General features: G+C 37.9%; 1 protein-coding gene across 12 annotated transcripts in view; it reads right to left on the bottom strand.

Annotated features, from left to right (window-relative positions):
• Window positions 1-16,935: 16,935 nt before the first annotated feature.
• Window positions 16,936-24,228, bottom strand: part of RALGPS2 (Ral GEF with PH domain and SH3 binding motif 2) — a 126,854-nt gene continuing 119,561 nt past the window's right edge. For 9 of the 12 annotated variants that reach the window (XM_072867390.1, XM_072867397.1, XM_072867392.1 and 6 more), the window contains exons 18-20: window positions 22,322-22,427; window positions 20,967-21,058; window positions 16,937-18,703 (exon numbers count right to left, since the gene is read on the bottom strand). In XM_072867390.1, the coding sequence (XP_072723491.1) occupies window positions 18,674-18,703; window positions 20,967-21,058; window positions 22,322-22,427 (228 nt within the window). In that variant the 3' untranslated portion in view covers window positions 16,937-18,673. Of the gene's footprint in view, window positions 18,704-20,966; window positions 21,059-22,321; window positions 22,428-24,228 lie in introns of all 12 variants that reach the window. The other 3 variants (XM_072867401.1, XM_072867402.1, XM_072867400.1) reach the window with 1 other exon arrangement.

Raw genomic sequence — 24,228 nt, forward strand, 5'->3', positions numbered from 1 at the left:
AACAGAAAATGAAATCCTGGTCTTGAACTTCAGGGCTCCCAGTAATCCTGAGCCAAGGACACTCAGCTCAGTAGCACCTCTTTTTGATTCTGCCCTGCCAGCACAAGGGCTACAGTGAGACGAAACAGGAACCAGAGACAGGACCCTTCAGTTGACCAACCCACACTCGAGAAGCTCCCCTCATAAAAGATGAGGATGACCACAAACTTATGAGCTGTATTCCTTTTTAACCTTAACCCAGATGCTTTTCTATTTCCTCTGTTCAGAAAAGGAAGGTATACTGCCTTTGCCTGAAGTCAGCTCTGCAAGTCTCTCAAGCTACCAGTAAAGGCAGAAGGCTCTTTTGCACAGATTTTGACATTTTTATTTTCTGGTTTGAAACACAGCCAAAGGATGAACACCTTTTCCTTCGGTAAGCACAGGGCTTTAACAATGTGTCCCACCTGAGATTAACAGTAATGTCTTGGTTTCCTGCCTCTTTTGACATGAAGAATGGAACCAGATAACCAGTCAACCAGCATATGGAAACTATATGTATTTACTGTATTCTTGTACTTCTAGCATTTCTCAAATACTGCCCAAAATAAAAGCTCAGACTTGCACTGTGAGTGGCATGTGTACAATCTCTGTGAAAGAGAAAGCAATTTGCCAGTTTAAGAAATGTAGGTGGATATCTACTGATGCTTATTTGCACTGTGTGCAAATAATGGGGCCCAAACCAGCGCAGTTATGTTTTATAGCATCACAAATGTCAATAGAGATGGACTAGCTGCCTATGTAACTTAAACAAAAATGAAGAGAGAGAGGTGGTGTATGCTGTTAATCTATGCTGGAGGATTTAGAAGCAAATAAACCTCTATTAATCTTTTCTGGCTTGTATGTACAGATGTTTTAATTTTTGTAACACTATTTCAAGTTAGACCCAGATGTTGTAAATCAAGCTGTAATGCTCATTAAACAAAAAGCATTTATTCCATCCCTTCAGCATTCCAAGCAGTTCAGCAGGGCAGAGCACCCACCCTCTGCGGAGAGTGCAGTGGCATACTTGACCCTGGCAACCACACACAGTTCAAGCAGCAGATCTCTTTGTAACTGGCTCCTGCTTGAGCCAAGACAGAGACTTCCAGACTAGTTTGTCTCTGAAACAGGAGGCACTGGTATATATAAGTCCCTCCTGGTGTACAAAATGCACCCACTTTCTGAGCTGACAATAACCACAATTATTGGACTACGTATGCAGTTCTTCTTAGAACAGGATTTTTTTTTTCCCTCTCCATTGAGAGCTACAAGGCATTTTTGGATACCAAAACTGAATTTAAAAAGTACTAACAATTTTTCTTTAAAATTTTTTTGTAAATTCTACCTTCACCAAGAATCCCTCATATTTATGGAATTCCCCATTCACCTTTTCCAGAGATTACACTTTTTGTAGTGACCATTCAATTCTATACAGACTGCTATGTAAATGACTGGTTAAGCCCAATCAAACATTCTTCTTGTTTTTCCAATCCCACCATTACTTTTGTATTTACTCCTGCTTATTTTCTGTTTTGCAATGCCTTTTTGTGGCCTTCCAACCATATTAACTCACTACTACAATCCTTTCTATTACCAAAGTGTTTAAAAGAAATACCTATGCTTTTATGTAATAAAACATGGAAAACCCCAAAAGACAGAAAACTGCAGGACAAATGTAAATCATGATGGGACACTGATAACAAACAAACCTTATTCATGCCAGACAAAGCAACAAATCCTCATTTAACACACCAAATAATTTATCCTTAGCCAGAAAGACACTCAGTCCGATATTCAAACAGACGTCTTTGTACATACAGAGAAGCTGCCAAGTCTCCATACTTGAATGATCTCATAGACTCTGGGAAAAAAAAAGAAAAAGAAAACCAAAACATTTTACCATACTAGCTGAATACACAGGGGCATAAAAGGATCGACTTTAAAGCATTTTAGTGGTTTCGGTCCTAGTACAGATCTGTAGACAAGCTTTGGGAAAAAATTATGACCACAAAGTCACAGAAAAATAAAAGACCTAACAAAACCTTCTTCAAGTTTTCTCGCCTACGGTAGTGCTGTCAATGAAGAATAACCACCCCTAAATATTTGCTTCTGTTCTCTCCTGTACTCATACCAAGCATAACTTGTACTTGTTTCACAAACATGGAAAAGGTACGTAACAAATTATAACCCCTGTTGGAGAAGTTAAAGTGTAAAGGCAGTAATGTTTTTATCTGAACCATCAGAAAAAGGTGATCGGTTTTCATCTACGATGACTTTCCCCTTTGTTGTCAATAAGGCATTGCTTGCTTAGAAGGGAAAGGAGAACAGGGGACAACATGGATACAAGAAGGAACAAGAGGACATTGATCCATGTGCTGCTACCTAGATGAAATATCTGTGTACAACCCAGTTGGCTTGGGCTTAGTACTGAGCACAGATAGTTACTGAGCACAGCTTGGTTCCCAGCTGTGTACACTGGACCTGATCCTCTACTTGGGTAAATTTCCGTAGTTCAATTAGGCTGTGAACGATGACAATTTTACCAGCTGGAGACTGGCTACATTTGGGGTTTCTAAAAACACTGCGGTGCCTTTCATCATGTGACTGCACATGTGAAACCAACTTTGAAAGAGCACGAGGTACATCTTATCCTGCTCAGACGAGACAAAGGCAACCAGAAAACTCAGGTTTAAACAGCAATTGATAGGTTTGGGTTTCTCCTTTGCCAGTTGCTAGGTCAGGATGGGCTGAATTTCCAAAGGTGCCACATACTCAAACTCCCAGTTGACAAGAGAGACTCAAACAGTCCATTATACCACTGAAAATTATGTCCCTTGAAGTGTTAAGCCAGGCACCAAATATGCATAACCAATCTTAAAAAAACAGGCATAAGTCACTTGCTTCACCTCACATAGTGCATAAACTGCGTAACATGGAAAAATAACAGGGAATATTATGGAGAGATAATGTGAATTTTCTTGAAGCCTTACATACTGTTATCTACAGTTTAACTTAGTATTTCCCCATACTGTTTCACTGCTGCTTTTCATAAACAAGGAAAGTGACATCAGATGCAAGAATCAGCTCAGAAACTCTCTCTCAGCATCCCTCACTCCATCTGAGCCTCTCTGTGCTGCTCCCATGCAGCGACATCTCCAGCATTTCACAAGATTCCTCGGCACGACTGAAACAACACCGATACTGCCACATTTTGTGCGTTTGAACGTGCAGTGTATAATCTCAGCTCTGTTTGTCCATGTGTGGGGACTAACCAGTGTAGCTGTGTATGTATGGACCAAGCCGTGACAGGCTATCGTGCCCTGCTGCACACCTGCAGGTAGTTCACACTCAGCATACAGCTCTGGAATCTCTCTCCCTAGTCCCCTCTGCATAAATCAAGCAGCAGGGAGGCTCAGAAACATGACGAATACGTTGGCTAAAAGATCTCCTGCTGTAAAGACACAGGGAGGAAGGGGGATACTAAACTAACCTTGCCTTGGATGGAAAAGCAGCTGGAATTTAATGTTCTTGGAAGCCAGCCCTGGCTGTTCAGACATGGATCTGTCAGGGAAGTCCCCAGCGGAGGCATTGCTCATTCTCCAAAACTAAAATGTCAAGAGAAAGCACTGGAAACCATTAAGCACTCCGTTCAACATTTCTTGAACAATCTCAGGCAAGATGGGGAAAAAAAAAGCCTCTTGACCACAAACAAAACAGAAACAAACTCTCAGTGTTAATACAAAACAGAGGTAGGCTCATCAGGAATCTGAAGCGGGATTTTGCTTAATTGTGTCAGTCTGAAATGATACAACATCAAGCCAGCCTTAAAAAAAAAAAACAAAACCAAGAAGGAAGAGACCAGAAAGCAGAAAAATAAGAAAAGATAAACAAGCAGAACTGTGCTTGGCCTGGGTTTTCAGGGACTTCACCATTATAACCCACCTTGTGCCACTGCCCTGCACCAGCTATACGACCCTCACGTGAACTCGAAAGTCACGATAAACTCAAAATGGAAGAGAAATGGTGATCAAATAGAAGGCAGCAAAGAAAGCATTCCCCTGGAGAAGAGCTAGCAGATCCCACAAAAGCTGCATCTCACTGGCACAAACCCCATTTGGAAGTATGTCACCACTTTTTCTAGAGTTCAAATTAAGAAAAAAAGGAGGTCATTTTGCCATCTGCTACAAAAGTGCAGCTCTAGAAAAAGCATGTGTGAGTTTTAATCCTATACCAATTCAGACACACATACCAACTGGCTATTGTGGAAATACATTTCTGGAATTTGTACTTAGCAGCCCTTCCAGGGTGAGGGAAGATTTTCTTACAGATGTGCCTCTCCTCCAAACACTTTGCTAGTGAGATACTTTCTAAATCACTGACAGAAAGGCATAATCAGTACTGAATTTTGATGCCGTGCTATGGAAGTACACACCATGGGAACCACCACATTTCAGTAGAAATATAAATGACTAAGTCATGCCCATTGAAATAACTAAAAACTCCTTGGCCGTTTTTGCAAAAACAGAGGCAAACTCGGTAAGTGGCAGGTTAAACTGGATAGTTCTTTTTGTTTGACAGCAGAAAAAATTGTACGTCCTAACAAAATAAGGTTCTGTACTTTATAAGTTGGGTAAATTGGTTGCTCAGTCATGGCTAAACTGGTTGCTTACTGTTGGCTGATCCAACAGGTGCCAGAAATGATTTGGCAATCCCTTTTGGATGAAAGCTGTATCAAGGGAAAAAAAAAATCACTATTGTACTTAACTGAAGTGTTAAATTCTCAGGAATCAACTGAGAAAGTGCTCCACGTTAGCTAAACTTGATTTTTTTTTTTTCCAGTTAAGATTAGTAACATTTCTTACAATGCTGGAAGACACAGGTAACAACATTTTCCTGAATGGTCCTGCTGAGGACCACTGCACATTGATGAAGCATTTAGTCTCATGGCAACAGAAAAGTGGACTTTATCCTATTCCCTAAATGCCTGGAGAGGTTCTGCCTAAAGAGCTGCTACAGAGCAGATGGAAAGGGCAGGTTTTAAAGCAGGCTAGAAGAAGAGTTCCTCTGCCCAACACTTTGCTGGAAAGCTCATAAAGAGAGAGCACAAGGTGTATGTGAATCCAGTAGCTGCTACTATGGAGCATTAGATGGGGACTGAAAGGATCCCCAAAAGCAGTCCTGAGGGTAGCCTGGCACAGCCGTGTGACTTCTTTGAGGACTGGGGAATGAAACAAGAGAAGCAGAAGTCTGAGGTATGAGAGAGGATTTCCCAAATTTGTTTATGCACGTGTATTAATGGACACATTCCAGCAGAAAAGATAGATATTGCTTTAAAAAAAAAAATTAACCAAATGAGAAACAGCATTTGTGCATTTACACCTCTTCCCAGAACAGGCTTCCAAGCAGAAACAAACCACATTTATTCCAATATCTAGCAGTGTACATTGGATTTAAATTGACAGAATTAAAAAAAAAAAAACTTATCCTCCCACAAGCTGACTGGTATAGCAATTTTAATCTAAAGCAGCAGCAGATCACCAAGACAAACATATTCACAGGGGTTTCCTGTCAAAAGTTACTCTAATACAAACATATTTTTACTGGGAGAAAATAAAGCTCACTAGTGACATCAGCAGAACACTATTTCCATTTAAAATGAAGAGCGTGGCAACTTCAGTTTTAATGGAAATTAAAGTGTGCTGGCACTGTCAACTAACTGTAAAGCCACTTGAGGGTTTAATTTTTAATTCAAGAAAATAATACATCGGAACAGCACATACTGTCAATACTTTTACAGATCCAACCCCACTTTCCATGTGTGCTAATGGAACCCTTACAGTTCTCGATTCACGTGACTTAAATTTGGGTTACCACAAGAAACGTGTTATGGCTTCAAATCTTTAGCCTGATCTTTTAGGGAAAATTACAAGAACATTTTTCTGTAGCTTGTAATTACTTATGTACAAAATATCTGTTTATCCATTGTTCTGATTAATCTTCTAATACTAACAAAGGAACCAGAGTCCATCTTTGGAGAAGTTGCATCAGTTAAACTTGCATTTTCAGAGTAGCTGAGACCCCCACAATTTAAGATAAACAGAGGCTCATAGGTATTTGAAACCTCAAATTCTTTGATGTTCAGGCATCATAACTTGATAACTTTCATCTTACAAACTTGAATTTCAATAGAAGGCATAATCTAAGGAAATTCTGGGCTACCCTGTAAGCTCCCAGAAAGTGGCAGATTTCAGTAAGAGTTGCACCATTCTAGCCAGGCGTACTTGTCCCTGCAGTACAATTGGACTCAAAGTAATATTTTGTACTGCTTACAAACTAGAACTAATACAATATTTTAAAAAGTACCTTTAGAAGATGACATTTCATTCAATATTTAACAGTCTCCGAGACTGTTCATAAGAGACCGCAGCCCAGAAGAGACTTCCTGCATTGCCAAGTGCTGTCTCGTATTGCAGACATCTAAGTAGTAATATAATTTCTTTTATGATCTGATTAAGCCCCACAAAAAACCCCCACAGTTAGGGGCTTGCTCCCCACTGTTCCTTTGAGAAGCTGTAACAGAAACTTTCCCTCCTTGATGGTGTGAAACCTGTCTTTTGTTTATAGCCGGTTTATGCACATTTGTTCATATGACAACAATCTTCTCTTACTCTGTTTCTTTTCCATTTCTTGTGTTCCAGGGTATGGGTAAAGAGCCTCTTCAAGTTTCACAATGTGGGAATAATACATTTTTTTAAATACTAAAGTGAATTGGAAGAAGATTTAAAACAGTAACGTAACCTTAAAATATGGAGTGTTGGGTGCCTAAATAGCTTTTTAAAATGAACCATGAGAAATTAAAATTCATCTAGTTACCAACATTCAAAACAGCATTGACTTAATCCAATTTGTTATTTCCTTGCCAGCAGCGTATTTTTACTTTAATCTAACTGCCTATTACATTTTCATTGCATATCCTCAACACTGAAGGAACAAATACTGGGTTGATATCATCAGAGCATTCAATTTCATTATCTAACTAGAAATGACAGGCAGAACAATATATTAAAGAACTCATGCTTAATTGAAGGACTCAATGATCTCAAGGTGAACCAGCCTGATGCATCACAAACCCTCCTTTGGAAGCTCTCCGTACATGCACAGCAGGAGGAAAAAAAAACCCGCCGTATTTGCTCGTTTACATTCAACACTGAAAAAGAAGTACTTCAAGGATCAAAAGGCAACACAAAGCACTGAGTTCTAGCAAATAATAAATGTATAAGCCTTGCAGGATTTGTTACCTCATTTTACTCTTGAAAAGGAACATAATATTGGGGTGAATTAAGAGGTTTGTGTACTTTCCTTTTTATACTTGGACCTAATAAATAATTTTTTCCTTACCTTTTTAATTTGAAGAAACTATTGTATTCATGTTTTCCCTGGCCATTTCTATGCAAACAAAATGGCAAGAGGACCAATGACTTACCCCTTCCGAGACTGGCAGAAGACTTAACAGGAGCAGTAGGCTATCTCACAGTCATCCAAATGCATATTAATCTTAAGTAAACCACTTCTTGGGACCATTACCTGATGTGCTATTGGAAAGTCTTCAGCTCAGTAAGCTTTGTCTAGAGACTATTTTCTTACAGTGGTTTTGATATTATAAGCTGCTTTGAGTGCAAGAGATCGTTCTGTCTGCATGGAGCCCCACTGAGATCCCTGGGGTTCCACTTCCATATAGACCCATCTACAGCCCTGGCAGTACCAGGATTTAAATGATTTAACTTGCCCAACATTTTCTCAGTCTGACTCTGAGAGACACGGCCAGGCCACCAATGGGCTTTACCTCCACACATCATCAGTGTCAAAAACTATGATTTAAATCAGGATAACGGATATACTTTTGCCAGAAACACTGGAGCAGATGTGCTCTGACAAGCTCTTGCTTGATTATTTTATGCATTTATGATCCATTGGAAAGTGCACTGGATATAATCTCAGCAGAGCTGGCTTAATCTCCAGCCTGGCCCTATTACTGTTGCACACTGAACACAACAGTTACTACTTCTCTGCTGTGCCTCAGTTTCTCCATCTGTAGTACAAGGACAGTATAATACCAGTTTCCTCTGTAAGGCACTCTGAGACCGACTGATGAATCCCATGGTAAGAGCAAACATATTTACTGCTTGCTGACATTAAGAATTGGGTAGTGAGGCATCACCACACTCTTGAGGAACAGCTTCCTCTGAAATCTTATAACCATCAAGTTACTTAATTTGACAGCTCTCATTCAGCCAAAGGTGATTGGAAGAACAGCAGCACAAGGAATATGATTTAAGCAAGATGTTGTTTAGCAAATATTTATTAGATACCATAGTAGCAAGCATGATATGTCTCTGTATAATGGCTCACAGATATTCTCAGATAACCAAATGGCTAATACATTTCTCCTGAAATCGTTTCCTTATTCCAACGCCTCACAAATTAAATGCAAAGCTGTGTGCAGTAACCTTATGTGTAGACATTACATGAAGTATTTTGACTCCTAAAAATAAGTAATAATATACAGATGTCTCTGACAAGATATAACCCAAGATTTAACACAAAGCCCGGCGCATATTTCACATTGGCTCTAAGTTGGTGCGTTCATGCCACATTGGAAAACATTATTTCTAGAACAGGGACTGAAAGCACCACATCTCCCCCCTCCTTCTGTCCACTCCCCAAATACACTTTGGGATTTATAAAAAAGTAGGCTTCATACGAAGGGCTTTATGTACAACCTTGCTTCCAGCCGACAGTCACAAAACTCTCCTACAGCTTTGGTGGCATACAGTACTGCAGGCAAGAGACATCAGGAATGGATTCTCATTTCTCTATAGCTGTGGTATTCAAAGACTACTAGAAGCAAGACTCTAGGTTAAATTAAAACTGAGAAAGTATATGGAGAACATGATCCTCATTTTCTATCTGGCACTTTTCTAGTGAGTGTCAAAGATGTTCAGTAGAAAAGAATGCCAAATGTGCTGTTGAATATAGTCTCTCCAAGCCATTACGCCTGATGCATTTCAGGGCACGCTACATGATGGCTATTAATTTTCTCAATGTATATGACTCCTCACAAATGTGCAAAGACTGGATCCTCTCTAGAAGGACCAAGATGATTCTTGAGCCATTCAATTGCTATCCAGTCTTTAAGAGACTCATTCTGCAATGGAAGGTGGGGCTGTTGAGAACTCCCATGCAATCCCTTGTGCTGTCAAGCAAAGGCTTCTGGGTCAAAACAAGATTAGAAATGGCGTTGCTATGTGTTACTTTTGAAATTATTATTTAATCTTACCTGAGAATTCCCTACAGCTCTCAACTGTGCTGATTGTGGGCCTGTTCGGTAATCCAGATTACTGAAATAGTCAACATTAAGAAGTAAGCTTCTGGAGGAGGGTTATTTTAAACATACTTTTAGACATAGATCTCAAATATTTTTATTATCAGAAGTTTTTAAATTTTCATTAACATACATTTTGATGGATTACATCAAGGAAACTAAGAGATTAGCAGAAACATTTTCATTATTACAGACATCATCATATCAGATGAAATTAAGAAAATGAAACTATGAAGTTTTCAATACATAAGCCAGTCATTAAGTGTCAGAAGTTAGTTACCTTGCTAAAAATTCACTCGTCACCTGCACGCTGTAGGTTTACTCTTTTTTCTGAAGCCTCCGATACAGGTATCAGAGACAGGGTATTAGAACAAAAGCAGCACTGGTGTAACATTGTAGATTTCATACTGATGGGGAACATATTACTGAGGTGAGAGCGACTCGGGTTTAGTAACTGCCTAAACATAGTATTTTGGCTATGTAGCGCAAGCCAAAAGTTCGTAAAATGCTTGCTAATACCAAATATCCCCAAATCAACAAATCTAATAGATCACAATTATCCCATTTAGACTGTCTTGTTTTGAATAAATCTTAGATACATGTTTATACTCATTAAAGAGCACACTGCTGTTTCAGCATTGGGAACTCAGAATTTGCATATGCTTTTCCCAGTTCTGTTATATAATGCTACTGAGCTATTCACGATACCATTAATTTTTCTCTAAGCCACTGCTTTGGGATTGCTCCTGTATGAGGCAATGGCTCCCTCTTCTCATGCTTGCTCACTGTATTTCCATACATCTTTGCCTACAAATGAGCTGCTTTCTACATTCCAGTCATTCTAAAACATGAAAGAAATTCTGCAGTCAGGTAGTGAGCAACACAAGCCACAGTTTACCCTTGGTTGTAAAGTGCATTTTCAACAAGCAATGAAGTATTGAAATGTTTAGCTATATTATTTGACCTTAAAACAGTTCAGCTCCTTATCCCTTTTCCATAATGAAAGTGAAGCATTTTCCTACCTGAAAAGAAAATAAAAGACATATTAGCACTTTGCTGCTGGCTATATTCTTGTACGAGGTGTCTCTTTAGCTTAAAAAAGGGCTTGGACTCATTTTGTGTTTTCCTACACATACCCCCCCCCCCCCCCCTTTTTTAATCTAAAAAAATAGGCTTTCATTTTTCCCTTTGCAGATCTCCTTTGAGCAGGCCCTTTTGAATGGTTTCAGAATAAAAACTGTAACATCTTACATGCTGGAACTTTTCATCAGGTCCCTGACACGCTCTATCATGTTATACACATTACATACAAACCGATGCTTTTAAAGAGCGAGATAAAGACATTTAGTAAAGGCTAGTTTTGCACAGCAGCAACTAAGTCTCTTGTACCTGTTTAGGGAGACAAGCAGAAGGTTTTACTTTGGATCTGCATTTTGTTCGTAAGTACCACATTAAATTAAAAATGGGGAACTGAAAGAGGCAAATACCAGTGCAAAGATAAATATTACCTATGTAAGGATGTACGTTTCAGTAATAATGCTGAATTTAAGTGAAAACTAATAAAAATATTACTTACAAATTAGAAGCATGGATTCAGTCTTCTGTATTCAATTTATTTGCTGTTATAAAAGACACATCTCCTCACTGTTCAATCAAGGCATATGGTTCACGCCAAAACTATATAATCTGCTTACATCTGGATATAATCCACTTACATTTTTGGAAGCGGGGGGGGGAAGGGGGGGGAAGGGGGGAGAGGAAAAAGCAGCAAGCTTCAAAGAACTCAGTCCAGCAACTTCTAACAGGCACTGCAGAAAGATGCTATAGCCCTTAAGCGTTTAAAGGCAAGAAAGTATATGAAAGACAGAAGTCACAGATAAATAATGGAGCTAACAGAGGAGAGTGCCAGACTTGGAATCACTAGCATTGTTGTAGACAGGGATGCAGTTGAAACGGAAGAAAAAGCCTTTTCTGAGAAGAGGCATCTGAACCAACTTTACCTCTGTGCCTCTCAACTTGCAGTCTCAGGCTCCTGCCTGAGTGCATGGAATCAGCATTCAAGTTAATAAAGCAGCTCATCAGAAAATGTTTGCCAGAAACTGATGAGTAACAAAAAGAGCTTTGAAAAGGAACAAGAAAAGGAAAATAGAAGTTACCAGCTAATTAATTCTGTGTTTCTTTTTACACTATGGAGCACAAAGCATTTCCTCAAACTCAGTAATCTGGAAATAAGAAAAAGGAGGGATAGAAAAATCTAGTTTATTCCTTCTCTCTTTGTAAATACATTTGAAATAAATTGTTCCATTAAGGAGGGGGGAAAAAAAAGAAAAAAAAAAAAAAAGAAGGAGTCCAAGGCTCATAATCTGACAAGCATTTCGCAACCTGACCCCACAGCATTTCCCACTGAGGGCTGTATGATCCTGTTCAGTAAGGCTTACAGAATTAAAAAGGCACGGAAAGTAGTGAAGCAACACCATAAAAAAAGCTAATGCAGTACAAGGCCTTGCGTGCTATTCATTTGTTCTTCATTTTTAGTTTATCTTTCACATAGTTGTTCCTTAAGTTACGAACCAATCTGCCCGACTACTGCTTTCAATGACTTTAAATTTATCATATCTGTAAGTATAGAGACAACAGAAAAATATCTGATAAACTACCATGGAGAGAAAAACACATCATTTAACAGAACGATCTCTGAAACCAAACGTAAATCTCTTTAATGGACTGTATTTTCCTGCTAGTTTTTGGATTTCTTTTGTACCAACAGACAATGGTATATTTACATGCTGCATTTCAGAGGTTCATTGAAAAAAGCTACTAGATTCCAGGTGATCTCAGCATCATTCTGAAAGACAGTCAAATTCCATGTTGCAAAACCTGGCTGCAGTATCAATGCAGTTTTTTAATAAGAAATTAAAACTTCAGACTCAGGCCATCTTTTAAGTCATTTATTTCAGTAGGAAAGATTTTTGAAACCTGTACTTAAATTCATTTAAACTAGCTTATGCAAACACACAATTTTCACACGCACACACAGAATAAAGTATTAAAAAAGTTGAAGAAAAAGGCTAGAGGACAGCCAAACTGCACATCACTCAATGAGATCATAGTGCAATCAACTCTACTGTTATAACGCCTCACGCCAGCAGGGAATATGAAAAATGGCTTGTGTTTACTGCATGACAACCTTGATCCTCCTTTCAGTGATGGTTGGTCCTTACCGGATTATTATAAAACAAATATATGATTTCCCAGTGCTTTTCACACTTCAGTACAGTAGTATTTGAATGGATATGCTCCATATCCACAGGAGCTAGAAGTGCCTGTAAACAAGGCACCCTAGAACCCTTTCTTTCAACATGTAGTTAATCAATTTATACACTGCTTTTCAGTTTTATCTGTGAACAGCTTTGGAATGGTAAGAAATACCTTCAGGAAACACATGTGAAGGCCAGAACCTACCCAAATAAAGAAAAATAATATGCTAATCAAACACACAAAGGAAACAGAGTATTTACGACACTTTAGTCATTCAAGAGCAAGCTCAGGCTAACAGCCATAACCACACCGTGATCTGCAGGAACTTGCATTTCATTACATCTTTCTTCTTAGCAATGTAACTTCAAGAAAACTTGTCAGCTCTGTTCTGCAACAGGCATGGCTAAACAAAATAATTTGCGTTTTCTCCTTTGACCTAACCCTTCTATTGTCTTTGAAGATTCTTAGAAAGCATAAGATTAATTTTCAAATTATCCTTCCCTTTCCAACATCTGAATTTATAAACACTATAGTAAAACCGCTGCGTTTTTATAAGGATGTGTTCCAGGAAAACAAATATTTAATTGCTTAAGAACAACACATTCTTTCTTTCATCTCCCCTTCCAAAGCTTATGAAGTCTTGCTACTAAAACAATCTCTAGCAGTTGTTTCAGTGAAGGACAGTACTTTCTACAGAGCATTGGCACTAGAAATACAAAACTGAGCTGATGGGATATTAAGAAAGAATAAGATTTCTCCAAGCCGCCTCTTTCCCCAAACAGTTTTTTCCTGTAGTATTTATTTTACATTAACAAAAAGCTTGTAAGAAATAAATCTTCTCGTAAGAATGTTCTTCAGTGTTTAAATCAAAATGGGAGAGAGAAAAGCAAGCTCCTTTCTAATAATGTGAGGTCTTAATTCATGTGGTCTAGACCATGACTTGGACTACCCTTTTCAATTTCTCCCCCCTACTAAATCTATTTAGAGACACCCCAAAATAAAAATAAATTAATTTTGAAGAAGTCTGAGCTACTTCTGATAAAAACTGAACAAGCCCAAGCTACCAAATACCTCTGCATTTTTCCTAAAAAGAGGCTATTCAAATACATACATAAAGAAAGAAAATACTAAAGCAACTTGAGCCACAACTGTTTTACACTGACCAAAACAACTAACTTCTGCAGAAATGCAATCACTGTAAGGAATGTTACCCCTTGGTACATCAAGGACACAGTATGCAAGTCTGCCATTGTGGTACTCTCAGCACTGAAATAAAGGAATTAGTCCTCAAGTTAATAATAAGGCACTGACAAAAGTCCTCCTTAAATCCAAGCACTCACCCGCTTGATGCATTACAAATTAGAATGATGGTTCTAAAAAAAGGATAACCCCTACAAACAAATTTACTGTCCACTCGTACAGATTCTTTTAACAACAACTTTCCCAAGGCAGATAACCTTATGCACAAGCCACTTTTAGAGAAAAATTAAAGAAAAAGGGCAATACTTAAATAATAACAAAACTTTTAAAACTTGTCGTTGTAGGGAGAACAAGCAATTAACTGATGTGATTTAGTACCAGCCCTGGTGTCTTGATGCTTGCAACAGGCAGCATATTACAGCCAGCCATGGAAAAGACTGGAACTACTAATGCTGGTGAGTTAGCATACCAAAAAAAAGGACAAAGAATGAAGAAAAATGCCACTGACAGAGCCAGAAGAAACAACATCCCATGACTTATCTTGATTTAGAGAAGATTTGCTACAGTTAACCAAAACCACAAGATCAATTTGCCTTTTATCAAAAGGGACCTCACCTCCTCGAGTGCCTCAGCAGCACAAAAAACTGCACTTACTTCTGCTGGAAGGGAAAGCATTTCCTTTTAACACTTGTTATGTCTGATACTAACAGAGGAGGACTATTGTTGAAAACATATAAATGCAAATAGAGGAGGCTGATGTTGCAAGAAAAATTAGATTAGGTGAATTTACTTCTAGTGAGGAAAAGTTAACTAATAAAATCCTGCTGTGGTTTTTTACGCTTTCTTTTGCTCCCAATGTTTTCAAATATGCATACTTCTATAAATGCTCTTCTTGGTAAAAGCTCAAGTGCTCTGCAGTTGGGTTTTGAGGGGGAAAGTTGAGCAGCTGATTCCCCAAAAGAAACACTGATTCCTCGAGCAGGAGGCTAAAACATCTGCATAACTAGGGGGCTGCTTAATATTCCAGCTGCAGAGTTGACAAATAATGTCTGCCATTACAGTATTTTCCTTTTCAGGTCTGTCTTAAGTAGAATATGATTTTCACAGTAATTTAAAAGAGCTAACAGTAACACAATTTTAAAGCTGGGTGCTAAAGCTCATTCATTATGTATTTATGTGCATTCATTTAGTATTTGTAGTTTTAATGCCTTTAACTTGCACCTAAATACTTAATGAATCCTAATAGCCTGAGTAATACTCCTCTGGCATGAAATGTCTGCAAAATGAAATATGTCTGGGATGAGCTATGTTTACTCAAATTATCAGAATTTTTCAAAAATAAATCTCCTTATTTGCTTTCTAAGAGCACTGGAATAGATGCCAGGTTTGAAAAACCGAGCCAAAAGTAGTACGGATTAAGTTAGAAAGATAGAAGTTAGCAGTAAGTATTCAACCACCAGTGCACTGTTATGTATTTCTAATGCACTGCACCAATTTCATAAACCAGATATTCCCTGTTCAATCTTTCCCAAGACTGTTAGTTTAGCTAACAAAGTGGTTAGCAGTCAGCAGGTGATTAACATTTACATGTGAAGTCTTGCTATGAAGATCTACTCTGAATACTTTTTGCTCGTACACCTCCAAGACAGGGAGCTGTAAGGGGCATCTTTAGTTTCAAAATAAAAACATTAAGAAATAAAGTGACAAACATTAGCTGAAGTATTTCAGCAGTTATTAACAAGATAAAGAATTAGAGCAATACATTAAAAATAAAAATCAAAGAGAAACTGCCAACTATCTGAAATTGTCTGGTTAACAGTCTTGCCTGAATACCATAAGCTCATTGCTGTCCTTGTTTTCTCAGCACTGGTTTTAATTACTCATTTTTTTAACACCTTTTTTTTTTAAAAAGAGCATTACTATGTTTTTACAGTGTATTTGACTTGTCTCAGTCTTTCTAAAGCTTAGCTGAGGCAGCTTTCCCTGAGGGAACAAAACCACCACCTCTTTCTGAGCACCATTTATCTCAAAATATGTAACATTTCAGTATTTCTGTGTTGCCCTGTAGGACTACATGGCTAAATAGGATATAAACAATAGGAAAGTACCGAACTACTCATTGTAACAACTGCCAATAATGCTTCCGTGTTGTCATTAATCACTCCAGTTATTCTGGCTATACGTTTTAAGAAACTCCTCCCACAATATTCAATCTCTCCCATGAAAAACAGCATATCTGAGGGTAGAAAAACAAGGAAAAGTAGGAGGCCTAAGAGCAATGAAAGTTGGTAACAGCAACAATTCACTAAATGATGATTTGTGAACTGTTTTCCCCACCATCTTCCTACCATAAAAACCTAACTCAAAACAGCTGGAAAAATACAAAACACCCCAATAATAAATGACACCTCCTGACCTGGCTCTGTCTTTAGCAAAGCTGTGTGATGTCAGGCTGTGGCTCCCAGTTGCATGTTTCCTTTCACTAACAGAGGAACAGATATAGTTATGCTGCAATGAACCTATAATAGCTTATTTAAAAATTTGAAATCCACAGGCTATTATCCACAATGCTTAAAAAAGTACACACATTGTTAAAAAACACTTAGTTGTTGAGAAGAAACACACATTAAGTAATTTTTAAAATGAAAAGAACAAAACTAAAGCTGTGCAAAGTCTACTACAGTAACACTGCTGGCTATGAAGATGTTGTCTTTACTATATACCCAACATGGGTAAACTTGGGAGATGTGTGAATTGCAGAGGGATTCAGCACAAGCAACCCCTTCCCAAAATACATGACGTCAGGATCAGAACAGACTATTCATTCCCCATCAAAATAACAAAAAAAAATTGCAAAGGGACACAAATTCCCACACTGCTTGTGGTGTAATTCTGACAGAAGCATCCTTCTACTGTTTTCTTTCTACCAAGAGCCAATTCACAAGAACAATTCTTGGAAACATAAATCAGCCTATTACCCTTTACTCTACTTCACCAAGTGGTTGGGGTTTTTGAGTTTTGGTTTGCCTTTTTACTGTGAAACTGGATTATCCTTCTTTTTTACCCCCCCACCCCCCTCCCCCACCCCCAAATCAGAAATTAATAATTTCCCTTAAGAGACTGACTCTGGAAAAAAACCCAAAAGTGAATTTATAGGCTTCTACTCAGATGCAATAAACAAACTGTACATTTTCAAAATAATAACTACTAGTAGAAACCTTTATTAGATAGCCAGAGAACTCTGCCACAGACTGGTAGGTAGGTAGTTTCTTTTTAAAAAGGAGTATTCATGGTGGAATCTGCAAGCGTATTTACGGCCACTAAACCACAATGTCAATGGAACAGTTACTACTTTTTCACAGACTTCAAAGTTCTGATATCGGAGTCATATTTTGGACAATGTTTCCTTGCTTTACAAAGATCGTATTTTTGAAGATTAAAGAAAGACTAATCATCCAGGAAACTATATCTAGGTGATGTCAAGGAAACCCAAATAAAGCAAGAATCAAAGTCTTAAGCATAAAACACATATAAAGCATGGCTCCCTTTTTACAACCATAATGTTTTTCTCTGTGAGGAATTGCAGTGACCAAGAATTATTCCTGTCACGGATGGAATTTTGATAGTCCCACACCTTTTCTCTCCTACCTTCTAATAAATTATTTGCCTGAAGATCAAAAGAGCTTCTGTATGTAAGGTCTGCTTTAGGCCATGTTATCAATACCACACAATGCCAACTATTTTGACCATGACAGATACTGAAATCAATTATTGCCAAATGAGAACATGAAAGCTTGAAATTGTGCCTCCATCTTTTTAAAACGTAGATCTTAAGTGATATTATGAAACACCATACATTAACAGTGGTCCCTAACTGATAATTAACAGATACCCAGAGAAGTAAAATGTCTCAGTGAGCTAAACCCAGGTGTTGGTTTCTTTTTGTCATTCAACCTTTGTATGTAGGAGTGACAGGTGTAGAAACAAATGGGAAGAAAACACTCAGTTCTGACCCAACAGTGCTTTCATTTTTGTCTCTGCCACACACACACCCCAGCCATCCAAAACACGCGAACTACGTTTTTAACCAGGAGTTAGGTAACAACGTACCAAAAAAATTTTTGGTATGTAAGTGCTCAGCCTTTGTGCTGTTCGTAGGGAATATGGCTCCCATACAGTACTAAGGTTTGCAAGCTTACTGCTATTTTAAACTTGCAGTTGTTACATTTCTTACACTTGTAGGTCTGAGAGAAGTAACATTGCTCCAGGCTAAGTGTGCCTGGGACAAGCTCCCATCGGGAACTCCTGGTACAGTCTAAACATCTCTAGAACGTGTAGTAACTCTTTTACCTGGTTCATACATAGCTTTTGATACAACTCTTAAATACCAGTTTACTTGTTTCCTTAAGAATGCCTAAAAAGGTGAGTTATTTTCAAAATTAGTATAAAGTTAAAAGAAACTCAAACTAGCTACAATCTATTTAACTCAAGCACAGCACCGCCAGAAGTTTCACACACACTATTTGGTGTTTCATGTTGTTTTTCCTTTCACTCTTTAAGGCAGTGGTTTCCACAGGTCAGTTCAGAGAATATAATGAAGCATGGTCCATGGCAATTCATGTTGCAACTCCATTTTTAATTTGGGGGACTCTACTCCCCAACCATTAGTGGTTTTGTTCAGGGCTCCAGAGTTCAGAGATTGAGTTGACAGGCTCCGTTCTGGCACAGAATACAGCTGGCACATTTTTCATCAGGACCTCATTCTCAATTATGAGCTGGTTCAAATTGTTCTTTTTTTTGTTTTGAACTAGCCTATTATTCAAAGGTCATCAAGTTGGCAGGAACCTGAAAACAAAAATATAAACGATAGCAGATTTTACTTTTGGTAGTAGCTACTTACATTCCACTGTTTCACAGACTAGCCACCTGTTTAAATGCACATCTTTAACACTTGTTCTGTCTCATAAAAAAAAGAGGAGGAGGAATGCAACTATCATTCAGCAGCACAAATATACTTAGAGCTGTAGAAAACGCAGGTATAACCAAAATATTAAACTGCTGCATGGTTTATAATTTTATTATATGGCCGTAGATCTTATTAATTTTGATGACATTTAAGATTTAAGTTGTCAGCAAAACAACCTTAACATGATAAATCTCAGCACCAAACTACACAAGCAGAACCTTCTCACTTGAGTCCCAGCTAGAGAATTCTTGGCACACAGGTCAGTGATTGATGTAGGCACTCTAGTATTTTTAAGACTAATTTAAAAAAATGAGGCATAAACACTTGCCTGGGTTTTTCCCATAGGAAACCTGAATGCCTGCTGCAGACATCACTCCCTTTCATGAAGATTAAAGCTAGTTTGCATTACATTAGTTTATATCCCCATTTTCTCCCCATCAGGAATTTGCCTGACAGCAACATCTCTTGTTTACTCAGGTTATTAAAGAGCCACCGCATTCCTGATGACTGTCAATAAATAACCAGTTTGGTCAGATTTCAAGCAAGCATTTCTTGCTTTGCATTTACCATTTACCTGTAGAAGCAAGAACGATCAACTGGGCTCAAGTTCCACCATTAAAATTAAAAATGATATCTCTTAAAATAGATCCCAATATTATTCAACTGGGTAGGTGTCTATACTCTATCAAAAGCACTTTTAAACATCTGATCTTTCTTAGGCAGTCATACTGTTAACAACCAACAAGATCTTCCATTTTAAACAGTATCATAAGGCATTTCTCTAGGAAAAGCACTGCTCAGGAGTCAGATAATCCTGTGAAATTTTTCTCTTGATTGGTTTTTTTTTTTTTTTCCCTCATTTGGTGAACCAACCTTTGTGACTTAATGTTTGTGTGAAGCACTGCTTCTTCTATGGGAGCAACTATAAGCAAGAACCCATACAGTACAACTACACAACATGCCAGAAAACAGAAAATATGCAACAAATTATGGTAGCAGGGGTTTTGGCCTTTTAGTGTATGTCTTTTTTCATTAATCCTCCCCTCCTTTTTCTCTTTTAAAATCTCCTACACTTATCTTCACTTTGCTGTCATATTTTCCACAGGAGGCCCCACCAAGATCCTTAAGCCTGCTGCTTTTGCACAAGCTAGGGGCTGAATGCTTTAAACAAGTTTGCATTAAATAGTATTGTTAAGCCTTATTGCATAAAAGCTGTCCTCAGAGGGCAGTTTTCAGGCTTGCCTGGAAGTCGCCACTTTCTTGCAAACTCTTTGCCACTACTATTCCCACATTGTGCAGCTAGGAACACAATTTCCTCTCCTTTGCACTGCCTCAAATGCTTTCAAGGGAGCGTCTGCAACCCTCTTTACTCCTTGGATTTCTCTCAGAAGCAGAACTGAACAAGAAAGCACAGAAGGATCTGGAAGGGTCCTTTTGTTTCCCCTTGAAATTCAGTAGTACTTTTGCTCTGGAAATTCCATAAACAAATGCGCAAAAGAAAAGGGAGATTTCAGGAAGACAAAGTGGTAACTTAAAAAGGATTTTGCTGATTAAAAAGGTCGGTAAGAATTTATATGGGAACAGAATTTAATAGGGGTTGGAGTCTTATCTTCCTTTTTGATTTGTGGAAAATTCTACTTTTGCTTTCAAAGTCTGCCAAATGTACCCAGGACAAAACTATTTTTTAATACATTTTAGAAATATGTGCAAACAACAGAAAACATGCATGCCCAAGACCTGACAAAATGGCACTATGGGAGAGTTATCTGGAATTGATATTGAATGCTATGGTTTAGAGCTTTTTATATAACTGTAAAATAGCCTTTTTAAGATGGGCAATGACAAAAATACTGTCACTCAGACAGGTATTTTAGAGCATTCCTCCATTTCCCCAATTGCTTTAAATTAGCCTCAAGATAGCCCCAAATCTTCCTTCATTACCACAGAAGCTCTGAGGACTTGTTTGCAAAGGGACAAATGGGAAAGCTAAGGCAAATCAATAAGCATGTGAAATCGATGTACAGGCTGCTCAGAGTAGATTGCTCTTCATACAAAGCGATCAGTTACAGCTCAGTCATCTTGAAGATCTATCAGTTCTGAGCTCTTAACAGCTCATATTCCTTTTCAACATCTTGCTCTCACCTGTTGTCTGTTGCTTTGGCAGGCAGCACTCAGGTGTTTAAACCAGAGCATTGCATTCATTCTGTTTCCAGCTTGAAATTTATATGAATTTCCTAAGCGAAAAAGGTAGGGAAAAGACTGATAAAGAAACACAAACAATACTATATACTTAAATCCTACCCATTTTCAAATAACTCAATTAAAACATTATGAAAAGATTTAATAGCAGAAGGTTCATATAACTTTATACTTTGTCTGGCATAGGTGCAACTTAATTGTTTGACCTAGCGCAAGAGAAGTTTCAGCTTGCCTGTCTTCCTTTCCAACATTCTAGATTTCAACTAACACCAGTGTCAATTAGGAAAGAACAAAACATTTCTCAGAACCATACAACAGAAATGTTTTTCTTCATGGCCATTATTGCAATTTGTTTACAATATAATTTCATAATTTTTTACAATATAATTTCATAATTTTTTAATGAAGTGCAAGATAGCACTGAAATACACTCTAGAAAGCTACATTTGACAATATTTGAAAATTGTTCCTAAACATATTGATACATTTCAGACTTGTATTTTCAGTGTCTGGTGCTATACAGCACTTGCTTGGGTTCAGAAAGGCCAAGTATTACAAAAACATTTCAGGTTGCTGTTGCTGAGTTTAAGCTGACAAGTATTCATAATTTACACCACTATCAGTGGTGCTAGAATAGATCCTTGGAAATAAAATGTACTAAGACTTGAGGTAGACAAAGCAATAAATAATGTTAATCTCCTTTATCAGAACTTCTAATGATGCTCCTTCTGCATAGTTTGAAGTGCTATGGAAAAGTAACAATTTCTTCACAGTTTAAACTGAAACCAGGGCGCTACGTTGGAGTAATGGAAATCAAGGCTTCTCTGCAAAACAGTCAAGAGCTCTTAGGTTTTTTTTTTCCTGGTAATGGCACTACATTTGAACAGGTGGTTTGGTTTGGGTTTTGTTTTTCATTTGGAGAGGAGAGAGGACTGGTCAAGCACCTAGTGTTAGCTGAATATTGACATTTTTTTTTAATTGTTACTTACATTTTCACATAGGTGAAAATGCCTCTGAGTGGTCTAAATATAGTTTAAAAGAATGCAGATGAATACTTCCAATAAAAATCACAACTGAGTTGTTAAGGGTTTGGAGAGTTCTTAGAACTTAATGAAAACTAAGGATTCTCCACGGACAATTGTTCCCATAGCATTCTAAAGGCAAACATGACATGTTGGAGAGCAGTTGAATAAATGAAAGGTAACATCCTTCCAATTTCATTTAGTTGCTTATGAATACCTCAGCAAAGCAAATATTACTCTGGGAATCACAGCACTCTTGCTGCTAGCATTGCTTACCCTTCTCAGAATCAGTCAATAAGAAGAGATCTGGATGCTCAGGGTCATCTGCCATCATCACCATCCAGCCCACCACTGACACATTCTTACTTGGTGTGGATTTGAACTGAAAATACAAGCAGAGACGTAAACTAAAGCGAAACAAGAAGCTTCAGCCAGACTGACTGCACTGCACGGACCAAGTATTCAAAAGGGCAGTTCTTCTCAGTGACACTGTTGAAGACCCAGAATAACTTCAAAGGAAGCATAGCACTTCATAAAATTAAGAAAGTTTATGAATTTTATATGGAATTAGTGAAAGCAGAACTTCCCACAATGAATGATATTCAAAACAAATTAAAAGGAATATCACAATCCCTCAAAACATGTCAACAGACATCTAAACTTCACTGTATGAATACAATAGCATTCCTCACATTATTGCATGTGTACGTATACTATAGTTCAAAAAAGTGCATTAACAAATGCAAAGCTAATCCCTCCACTGTTAACAAACAGAAGAATTAAACTTGTCTGTGCCATAATTATTCAAAGTTAACATGCATTAATTATTATAAGAGTCTGTAATTACATGAGTCCTGTGGACAAGATAACACAACTGTGTAATTAAATATTATGACCTGATGAATGAAATGGATCAAACGAGGGTGTAGATTCAATAAACCAGAGCGGAGAACATAACGTGCTCATTTATCAACAAGATGTTCAAAATGATGGGGTTTTCCTGTTCAGGGCGCTGCTCACACATTGACATATAACTCAGGCCTCTTCTAAGCACAATACTTGTCTCTGCTACACTAGCCCCTCTCCTGACAGCTCCTTGGTTCCACTCTCCTTTTCATTCACCTGGTCAGTATTATTTTCTACTTCCCAGGCTTCTCCTCACAGCTCCAGGCTACTCACCCATTAAATCCAACTCATTTCCAAACCACAAGCATCCTTCTCCCTGGTCTCCTTGCTTATCTATTAGTAAACCCTCACAATTCACCTCTCATTACTTGCTCAGGCAGTCCCATTCACTCCCCAATACCTAATTCATTCAGTTTCTCTCAAGTGTTTAGTTGCCAGATCTCCTTTTCCCACATTCACGGGTCCAACACAGACTTTCTTCATCAATCCTAGCACTCACCCTCTGCAGTGCTTTCCCTCACTTCTCTGCCCAGAAGGTCCAACTCTGCTATATGCTGGTCCTCATCAGATGTGTCTTCGTCCTGTCTTGTGAAATCCCTATTCTAACCTCTTTATTAGCACAGTAATTTTGACCTCTCTTTAATTACATTATTAGAAACGATAAAGCTAAAACAATCTCGGGGACCTTTGAAGTCATTAAAATGAATTTATAGTTCTAGAATACTTTTATTCTTCATACTAATGCCACATAGCAGATTTACAACATTAAGCATCAAATGTCTTCTGTTTCGTTTTAGAAATATTGCTTTACCATTACAAGTCTAGAACTCTGGTTCAGCAAAAGGAAGCATTACTGCTAATAAGTTTGAGTGTATCACAAGCAGAGTAAGAGTTTATAAGAATATTCTCTATATGGGAATATAATTACTTTATAAATAAAATTCCAGTGCAAGTCTAATGTCAGTTATTCTAATCTATGCCATAGGTTAACTAGAGACCTTGAATGTCCAGATAAGTTTATCTGTCTGGGACTTATGCAACAGGCTGCATTTCAAACCTCAGTTTAAAATACATTAGAACTTTAAATGAACAAATGTTAGACCAATATTTGAAACAAAAAGTATTTTAACCAAGTTCAAAATAAATTAGGAGTCCAGTCTCTCTGTATCTTACGAACTTTTGAATGCATAATCTGTGTACTGCCCTCTTTATGTTGCCATAGTTACAATTGCAGGAACCATTCCATCACAAGTTTCTACCAGCCATGTTCAGCTGAC

This window comes from Ciconia boyciana, chromosome 7, assembly GCF_034638445.1.
Source record: "Ciconia boyciana chromosome 7, ASM3463844v1, whole genome shotgun sequence".
Classification (NCBI taxonomy): domain Eukaryota; kingdom Metazoa; phylum Chordata; class Aves; order Ciconiiformes; family Ciconiidae; genus Ciconia; species Ciconia boyciana.